The sequence below is a fragment of the Amaranthus tricolor genome, chromosome 7 (genome assembly GCF_026212465.1).
Source record: "Amaranthus tricolor cultivar Red isolate AtriRed21 chromosome 7, ASM2621246v1, whole genome shotgun sequence".
NCBI classification, from domain to species: Eukaryota; Viridiplantae; Streptophyta; class Magnoliopsida; order Caryophyllales; family Amaranthaceae; genus Amaranthus; species Amaranthus tricolor.
Window position 1 is genome coordinate 24,592,807 of NC_080053.1, and position 10,428 is coordinate 24,603,234.

Below are 10,428 nucleotides of genomic sequence, written 5' to 3' on the forward strand. Positions count from 1 at the left end.
GTTTTTTTTTTTATATTGATATATAGAGGCCCATTATTGATTTTTTGCCTCAGACCCCTTAAAACTTAGGACTGGCCGTAGGTCGGAGGTGAGGGTGCCCTGTGCATCTTGGATAGATTCAATCCTATTTCTTTTTCTCCAAACTAGGACAAACTGGTGAAAGAAGGTAGTTTTGCAATCAACACCATGGATCCAGGGTTCTTCTTCTCTAAAACTCTTTCTCTTTTAAAAGAGTGGAGTTCAGGTCAACTTGGATGTTTTTATAGAGGCTCTAAAGATTGCTGGAGTTGGGATACGACTCTAGAGCCTTTTCAATACCAGCCACCTTTATTCCAACAACGAATTCAAGTCGCTCGAAAATTTGATATTTATATGATGCGTAAGTATACTATTTTTTTGTGATATTTTTCTCACAAAGGCACTTGGGATGATGATGAAATTGACAATGAGATGCATCCTATACAACAATATCCTAGCACAAAAGATGATGCAAGAATAAGACAAAGTGTTGTAGATGGACAATTAACTTATGATAATGTATAAAGAGTTTATAACTCTCTTTATACATAACATATAAAAGAGAAGCACGAACAATGTGTATGCTCAAAGATAAATTCAGAAATGTATCTAAGAATAAATGGGTGGAATGGCCTTTATACACTCCCTTGATTTATAAAATAAAGTGTCAACCAATGCATACTTATAAAACAAGTTTGTTTCATCCAAACCAAGCTTATGAAACAAGTGATTGTTTCATCGAAATGTTATCAATGACACAAGATAATGTTTCATCATAATTAACCATCAAATGTAAGTTACCAAATATTAGTGATGATTGAATCAACCAACACTAACGAAATAAACTAACAAAAACGCAAATCCAAAACAGCCTAGAAAACCGACTGGGCGTCCCAAAAAAATGCTCAAAAAGCCGAATCTGCTTTTTATTCTGTCTCAAATAGAGACAGCTCAGAAACAAGCGACGACTCGGCTTTCCCTTGAAGCCAAGTCGACTTTTTCCTATGTTTTGCTATTTTGCATTTTTACTTTTAGACATATTTTGGACTTGCTATTTATTGCATATTGTCCTACTAGTATACTTAGTATGTAGTATTATAAATTAGGTCTTTATATACTCTAAATGTCCAACACTTTCTAATGAATGAAGGATTCGTGCCAAGTTTTTCAATTGAGTAAGCAATTTGGTTAAAGTCTCCAAGCATCCAAGGGGAAGACATATTAAAAGCAATATTCCTACACTTATTCCATTGTGAAAATCTATCCTCAAAGCAAGTACTAGCAAATTAATTACATGCACAAAATTAGTAAAAATGAATGAATTTGTTAATTTTATGAAAGTAAAAAATATATAGCAATTTACCTATTCTTTGTTTCTACCCTAATATTATCAACTTAGACTTTTCATATTTCCTTACTCATTAAATATACCTAAAATCGATTGATACTTTTCCTTATAAAATCAATTTTATTTTAGTACCTTTCACTTTCATATATTATATAGTCTATTTTACTCGCGAATAAAACATTTTGCATAACTATTGACACTTAGAATCAACTTAACTTTAAACTTTCATATTCCATCACTAGATAAACATTCAAATAATTGCTAGTTTAAAGTGTCTATTTTTATATAAAATGTCATTATACAAAAGATTACATTTTCTATTTTCTATTTGATCAATTAACCATAACAAAGAGGAAATGTCATTAACAGAGTTTAGATTTCTCTATTAGATCAATTAACCATAACATAGAGGAACTAAAAAAATAGTTTTTCTATGTGTCGTTGGATACATCGTGATTTGATCTTATCAACTTTCAGTTTCTCCGAGGAGCAATTGTCAATCTTGTGTTTGTAAATTGTAATGGGTAAATAAATGTTACAGCTGGTCTTGGACGAGATAGCCTAATTAGCCAATTTTTCTTAATATGCGTTCAGTACTTAATTTATTTAAAGTCATAATTAATACATTTAATGTTAAAATTGAATTTTTTATAAGTTATAACTGATCATGATTGATCATTTTAAGGTCTAAATTGATCATTCTTAGATCAAAATTGAAATTTTTATAACAAAGAAGCCTTGAACTCTTAATCATTTCTAAGAGCATTCATTAATCAATTGACAAACATAATTCGAAATCGAAACTTCCTCAACCTTCACATCTAGGGTATGCAAACATTACACTTACAACTTTATTTCCATGTCCATTAGAACAAAAACCTGTTGAGGAAAGAACAATATCACTATTATTGATCGATGATTTAAGAGTAGATTTAAGAGTACAAGTACTCTTATGTTCCATCAAAAGCACCGTGTATGCATTAAATAAGAGTACTTGTATTATGCAATGTTTTAACACTATTATTGATAATTTATTGACCATTTATTTGTTGTTTGAAATTTATCCATAAAATGATAGAATAATACCATTTTATTAAACTTCGTTCTGAAATTGTAAAAACCGAACCATATTTAGGTAGAAATTGATTAGTTCAACATCAAAATTGATCACTTGTAGGTCCAAATTGAAATTTTTTATTTTGGTTGATCTGTTTAAGTTTTACTTTACGTTGAAATTGATACTTTAAGGTCAAAGTTGATAAATGCCCAAAAAAAGGGAAAAAAAAGAGGGAAAGAGTGTGATGCTGTTACATGCGCTAATTGGTCCGGCCCATGAGACCGTCTCGTCCAAGTTTTTTTGAAAAAATAAATGTTCATTCGGGTTATCATGTTGATTTTGGGTTAGGTGGTTTGACTATATTTAAAGTCGGGTCACGTGTTCACATCGATTTTAGATTATTTTATATTCAATTTAATGTCTGGTCAAAGTCAAATTTAATTACAAGATCGAGTAACTATTGAATCATCATCGAATTTATTTTGAACAACTCTAATTATAACCGATGTGAATAATAAATGTCAGCTCAAGCCAAGATCAAGATTGGCGTGGGTTTCAAATTTAATAAAAAAATAGATAAAAGAAGGTGGACATGTCGTGTATGAATTGTTAGCATTTTCTAGGTTTTGTCAAAAGACCAGAGCTTAAGGCCCTTTTAATTTAGAAGTTTTAGGATAAGATTTATTATTTATCATGTCTTCTTTAAAAAGAAATTTTTAAATTAATTAATGTGAAAAAATTAGATTTACAGTTTTTGGCTTAGTTAGAGACTTGAAATATATATTATTTTATTCATATAAAATTCAATTTTTCAGTCTATTATGTAATAAAAAACACTTAAATTCTATTAAATTCAAATAAAAATATTTTAAATTATACGTCTCAAAAAGTTTTGAAAATCAGACATGAATATTTTTAATTAGTAGTATAACTTCACAATAATCATTTTAACATAAAAGTATATAAAAAAAATGTATTGGAAATTAATAAATTATTTATATATTTTAAAATTAATAGCGCTTAGCATGAATTTCAAGGTAGTCTCTAGACATTTTGACTTTTAACTATAATATAAAATGTTCGATACAAAATAAATATGAAGGTTCCTAATATAATTCCTAATAAGATAGTAAGGGATTGCTAACCTTACATATGCTTTAAAGTTGACTTTGATTATTAGTTAGAAAGAGTGATCGATGAATATTGTAAATAAAAATTGAGATTAATGAAAAAAATAGAAAGGAGTATCTAAAAATCACTTTTATGTATGAAGTCAAAAAATATTGACTTTTAAGAGACATGCACACCAAGTAAAAAATAAGATATTTTTGTACTAACTTTACAATCATTTCAATAACAAAAAAAAAAATTACATAAAAGTTGGTGTATTTAAAAAATAATATATTATTAGGAAATTCTGCATATATGGTAATCAAAATTTTAAATTTTCCATGATGAGCCTGAGTTCAGGAAAATTAGTGCACCGTGATCCATTTTACTAAAAAACGCTTGGTGTCTTTTAATTTTGTTCGTTGATCAAACTAACCATGTCTTTAAACTTAAATACTACTCAAATAAGTTTGCCAAACCCTAAATTATTCCTTCTCACAAGTTTTTCTCACTCATCAATGCAAATTTGGTCTTGTACGACCTTCTTACAACAATAAAATAATATTTCCATCATCTAAAATATAAAATTTAATTTTTTTATAATTTCAGTAAACATTTCTTAATTGTAGGAACATCAAATGAAAAGAGTAATAAATTAAACTAGTAATACATATGCATGTTAAATACAAAAATATATAATCAATTCATTATATTAAATTGAAGAGAAGTAAATAATCCTCCAGGAATCGTGGGATACGAATTGATTTGCCCTTATCTAGTACTCCTGCTTAGGCCCCATAAAAGGTGACTCTTATTACTAACTTGATCTGAACCTAGTTCGAAATAAATAAGTTTGAATTGAGACTTTTAACCCAATTAATTAAATAGATCGACATGATCTAATCTATTTATTAAATGAAGTTGGTTAAGGTTATAATTAAAATTAACGTGAAACCAACTTGTATAACCCATTCAATTAAACGAGTAAATTCCGATTTAAATCAATAACTATAACGTAAACTTAATTTATTTAACATTTTTCTATTTTCCATAATAAATAAATAAAAACAACTCATTAATAAAAAGTTTAAAATTGAGGCCTAAAATAAGATGTGGCCAATGTTAAAAACCCTTAAATAAAAACAAAAAACTCTAAATGGGTTAAATGGGTCGAAATCAATTCGACCTGATCTGTTGTAGATTAGGTTAGGGTTGAGATTTTTGACCTAGGTTTAAATCAAGAAATTTCTGACCTATTTATACATGATCCAAAATTCAAATCCGATTCAAATTGATCTGTTTGACTGACCTGTACTCCTAACTCCTAGTGGCTTCTAGTTAGTTCTAGGGCTTTTTCTCAATGTGCACAAAACCAAAAATAATTGATGAATTAACTTATGAAGTACAGGTTTTTATATATTTTCATGGGATATGATCAAATCATCAATTTAATTAAATATGGTGCTTAGTTCAAAAACAACCATTTAAGAAATCTATACTCTAATTAATGAATAATTAAAAAAAGGGTTAGCATATGAATTGTCATTTGCATGCATATTACTTAATTGTTTTATTTAATTCGTTGCCTTGCATGCGTGTATCGTGGAAGTTTGTTGTAGTCCTTAATACATAATACAAAATATCACTTTATAAATTTTAAAGAGTAACTTTTACTAATATCAATTAATTTAGTTGTAATGTTCACACTGATGTGAAAATCGTAGATCCATTGACTAAACTTCTTCAAAACATATTCAGCCTACGAGAATTAAATATGTAGGAGAATGGATTTAGATTGTTTGCAATTGCAACTATATTGAATAAGTTTTAGGAATATTTATCCTAAATAATCCCATCTATCGACCATCCATTATGAATAGTTCCTACTTTGAATTATTTTCTAATAATATAAGCTTTACTAAGTTTTTGCTGTTAGCATACCTTATAACTTGTTTTACATGTTATAGCAGATGACTTAATATAAAAAAGAAAAAACTACTGAAAAACCCATTCCATTCCGTCCCACCCTCATCTTCATCTGCCTTTCTTACCACCAACAGAACGACCAGGTTCCGGCAATCCCCGCTCCCCTTCACCACCAAATTGCGGCCACCATCATCCCTTTCTATCACAATTAGTAGAAATCTATAATTCTATCACAATTAATAGTCAATACAAGGAGGGAGCGAAATTCACATTATAATGGTCATGCTCAAGTGATTAAAGAGTTAACCTTTGTTTTTTGTTTGTATGAAGTCACATATCAAAAGATAAAATTTAGGAAAACGTCATGTGAAATAATGGTTGTTAGCATTCTTAATTCGAACAATTAGCAACTTAAAGAATTTTAGAATTACCACATTACCAATAATGAACAAGCATGATGCTTAGTTTATTGATTAAAATTAATTACAAATAAAGTATGATGAATAAATAAATAATGCAACGTTCCTATTTTTCAATGTTACATATACTCCATATATGATGCATAGTTAAAAAACTAACCATTATGCTCTATATGTTTTCAAATGTTCTTTCCATTTGCTTTTTTCATAGATTTTAATTTAAATTTTAAAATCAAATAATTAGCATTATGAGTTTTTAAAAATTCTAAAAAGTTAATATTTAGAAAGTATATATAGATTAAGACTAATCTAACAAGATCCCACATAAATATGTTTTTTTTTATAAATCGATGACAAATCGTAGTCAAAATTCAACACTAAAATTCGTAAATTCTAATTGAGATCAATTAACAAATCTTAATGCAAACTTTAAAATCAAATAATTAGAATTGTGAGTTTTTGAAAATTCTAAAAAATTGATATTTAAAAAGTATAGATTAAGACTATTATAAAAAGATCTCACATGAATATGTTTTTTCTTATAAATTAATGATAAATAGTAATTAAAGTTTGACTCTAAAATTCATAAATTATACTATTTGATAATAACATATGAAAACAGAAGAAGTAACTGCAATCTATACTCTAATGAATAATTAAAAAAAAAAGTAAGCATATGAATTATTGTCATGTGCATGCTTATTACTTAATTATTTTACTTCCTTTCCTTACATGCATGTAACTTGGAACCTCAATTCTATAAATAGTAGTACCATTCTTCATCAACTCAATTTGCACCAAAACATTCAACTACACTCAAAAAAAAAAATGGTTCCCATCATCAATTTCATGAGTGTAATTTTTATGATATTATTTTCAGCCCTCTCCATTGGCGGCAATGCCCAGATTACAGACACAGACGGCGATCCACTCATCAATGGAGGAAAATACGTCATCCTTCCAAAAGGCATAAGCGTTAATGGCGGCCTTACAATCACTTCACCGTGCCCATATTACATAACCCGATCCAAAGACGAAACCTTTCCGGGCATACCCGTTACCATCTCTTCACCTTTTAAAATTCCTTTCATTCTTCCGGGTTTACCCATCAGTATTAGTTTTGATTACATAATAATTGATACTTGTATGAAATCATTTAAATGGCAGGTTATTACTGATGAAAAAACAAGCAAATCTTATGTTCGTACAAGTGGTACGGGTTGGTCTACTGATTTCTCCGTTTTTGAAGATCAGATTAAGGCTGGATCGTATAGAATTAAGTATAATATTAATGATTTCTCCGTTTCTGATGGGCCGAATGTAGCAGCAGGCCCAGTTTGGAGCATGGGCTGGTGAGTTGGAGTTGTGTGGGCTGTTTTGAGGAAAAGGAGAGGAAGAGATTCATCTAAGAATTGGTAAGTGTGGGGAGACGGTGTATGAGAGCGAGAAAAAGTAAAAGTGGCCCCATCGAAGAGAACAGGGCGAGAGATAATGATTTTATGGAATGAGAGATCATAGCACTTGTAACCCCTATGAGAAGAAGGGTAGTCCAAAAAGACACACAGAACGGAACGAGGATGGAGTTTTTGGATGGTAGTAGATGGAAAGAGAGGAAAACATGAACACCCAAAAACCCATTGATGAGAATAGGAAGGAGACTTATGATAAAGTAAGTGAGTTGGAGTGAGATTGCCAAGGAGTTTGGAGGGAAGAATATTAATGAGATAAGTGGTCGTGCTTAAGGCGTGAGGCCAAAAAGACGGAGGAAGAGAGGCATGACACAAAAGAGTGCGAATTATGTTATTGATGGAGCGGATTTTGCGTTCGGATTTTCCATTTTGAGAAGAGGTGTAAGGACAAGAGAAACGAAGATTAATACCCCGACTAGTACAAAATTGATGAAACATTTTATTATCAAATTCACCCCGTTATCACATTGGAAAGATTTTATTTTGAGTTCAAATTGAGTATTAACAAAGGTATGAAATTGCACAAACACATCATATACTTGAGATTTGCGAAGTAAAGGAAAAGTCCACAAAAAATTAGTATAATTGTCGAGAAAAAGAACATAATATTTGTATCCCGATGGATTAGAAATAGGAGATGTCCATAAATCCCTATGAACAATATCAAAAGGTTCAGAACTCAAAGACATAGAATTAAGAAAAGGCGATTGAATATGTTTTCCTAAATGACAAGAATGACAAACAAAATTAGAATCTTTATTATATTGAATTAAACGAGAAGAATACAAGGAATGTAAAATCGCATTTCCCGAATGTCTTAAACGGGAATGCCAAACACTAGTAGGCAAAACGGAAAAAGCCGATGATGTGGATGAAGTAGAAGAAGCTCCATGTGTGCACTGGAAAGGATAAAGATCACTCGTGCTATTAGATCTCAGAACGATGTTCCCCGTGACCGGGTCCTTCACAGAAAATCCAAACGGATCAAATTCAACGAAAACCATATTATCATGAGTAAATTTACGGACATAAATTAAGTTTTAGATAAGTTTGGGTGCATGTAAGACATTTTTGAGGGTAAGGGGTTGTTGTAAGGAAGGAAAAGAAAGTTGCCCGTAACCATGAATTGGAATCATTTGACCATTACCAACAACAATAGCATTATTAAATTCATGCTTTAAAGGAAAATATAGCATTAAATTACCTTGAGAGTGAGTCATGTGAGATGTGGCACCAGTATCCATGTAAAATTGTTCATTCGGTGTAGACAAAGAAAGAGTATTCATGGCTTGATCAATATCCGTAGGCATATAACCCATAGAAGCACTAGTCCCGGTGTGATAACTCTGAGCCGGTCGTGGGCCAAGAAGACCAGCAGAAGGGGAGGCCTTGCTTTGAGAATGAGAAGGAGCCCATGGAGTAGTGGGAAATGGTGCAGGAGGTTGGGCCCAATGCTGACCAGCCCAATAAGGCCATGAAGGAGAAAAGGAAGTTGGGCCAGAAGGAGTAGACTGCCTGTTGGGCCGAGAAAAATGAGGAGGATGGGGCCTGGGCTGATGACGCTGCCAGTGATACCCAAAGCTGCTGGTGGAACCATGGTGCCTGCCACGGCTATTTCGGCCACCACGAAAAAAGGTATGGTGGCCACCACGGTGGTTGGGGAGGGGCGCGGTTGTCAAAATGAGCTGAATTTCTGAAAAAGAAGCTTTATTTGCAGTAACAAGAGGCAAATCTTGAGTGGGAGAAGTGTGTTTATGGTTGTAGCGCTCTTCCAATTCTAACATAGAACGAAGGGTATCAAAAGAGGGAATGGGATTCATATGTTAAACCAAAGATCGAAAAGTTTTACAATCTGAATTCAAGCCATGAAGAACTTGGAGAGCCAATCGATTATCGGTGATGGAAGTACCAAGATTAGTAAGAGAAGTAGCAATAGTCTCTAGTTCGTTGAAATAAGATTTCACATTGGGAAAATTTGAGAGAGAAATGTCATTAAATTGAGACTCAAGATGAAGAATCCAAGAGGTTTTATTATTTTGAAAATTGTTCTCAATACGAGTCCAAGCATCAAAGGTACAATCATCAGGACGAACAATGGATTGGAGAAGGGATGGACTAATGGAGCCATAAATCCATGTGCGAACGAAGTCATCAAGACGTTGCCATTCGGAATCTTTAGAAGTCGATGCCTTAGAGGAATCATCGGGAAGAATGTGAGAATCCACAAGATGAGCTCTACAATGGAGTTTAAATAAAGCAACCCAAGTATGAAAATTGGTACATTCTTCATCAAGTTGGATTGGCACATTAGTTTTAATATTAGTAACCAAAGTTGCAGGATATGATTTTTTGTGGGAGAAGCCATAAGAGGAACAAGACAAAGACAAGAGAAAGGGAGGAGATAGAGGGAGTAGGATGCAAGAAACCTAGGCAAATGATACCATAAAAGAATAATTTGGTTGAATGGTTGCCTTCTCATTATATTGGAATAATATTATATACAAAGATACAATCTATAGTTTAAGAAACAAAATATTCACATAATATTCTACACAATCATATTGATTATACAAGATATTATATTAAATAAAATATATTATTCTAACAGTTTTTTTGAAAAGGATGGTTTGTTGGGAATTAATAATGGTAATCCTGTTTCTGTTGTGTTTAAGAAAACTGGTTTTGATGTTTTAGCCACAAAAGTCTAGATGTTTCTAGATCCTGCTGGCTTTTTAATTAATTTGTACCCGTACTTAAATATTCGCATTCAATTGTAACATGTTAAGCGGGAAACGTTATTATCACAGAAAAAGTATTAGTTAATGAATAAGTTCCTCTTTTTTAGATAATCATCATCTTGGTTAGATTATTTTATGTAGAGAAGGAGGATGCAAATATTATTTCCTTATCTTGTACTACACTCTACACTCTATTTATTTGTTTTATGTGGTGTTTATTTTTGGCTTTTAATTTATTTTTAATTATTATGTACCTTTTCTTTCAGAAATATATTGTGTTTGTGCGAAAAAATTGATGAAGTTATAATGGACTAAAACTAATGAATACTTAGCTTGCGAGTTT

The 10,428-nt window shown here is 31.3% G+C and overlaps 1 protein-coding gene across 1 annotated transcript; it reads right to left on the minus strand.

Annotated features, from left to right (window-relative positions):
- Positions 1–9,170: 9,170 nt before the first annotated feature.
- LOC130818634 (uncharacterized) lies at positions 9,171–9,826 on the minus strand. The gene is made up of 2 exons (XM_057684796.1): positions 9,774–9,826; positions 9,171–9,582 (listed from the first exon to the last, which is right to left on the minus strand). Exons 1-2 carry the CDS (start codon positions 9,824–9,826, stop codon positions 9,171–9,173), a joined length of 465 nt encoding a protein of 154 aa, XP_057540779.1.
- Positions 9,827–10,428: the final 602 nt, after the last annotated feature.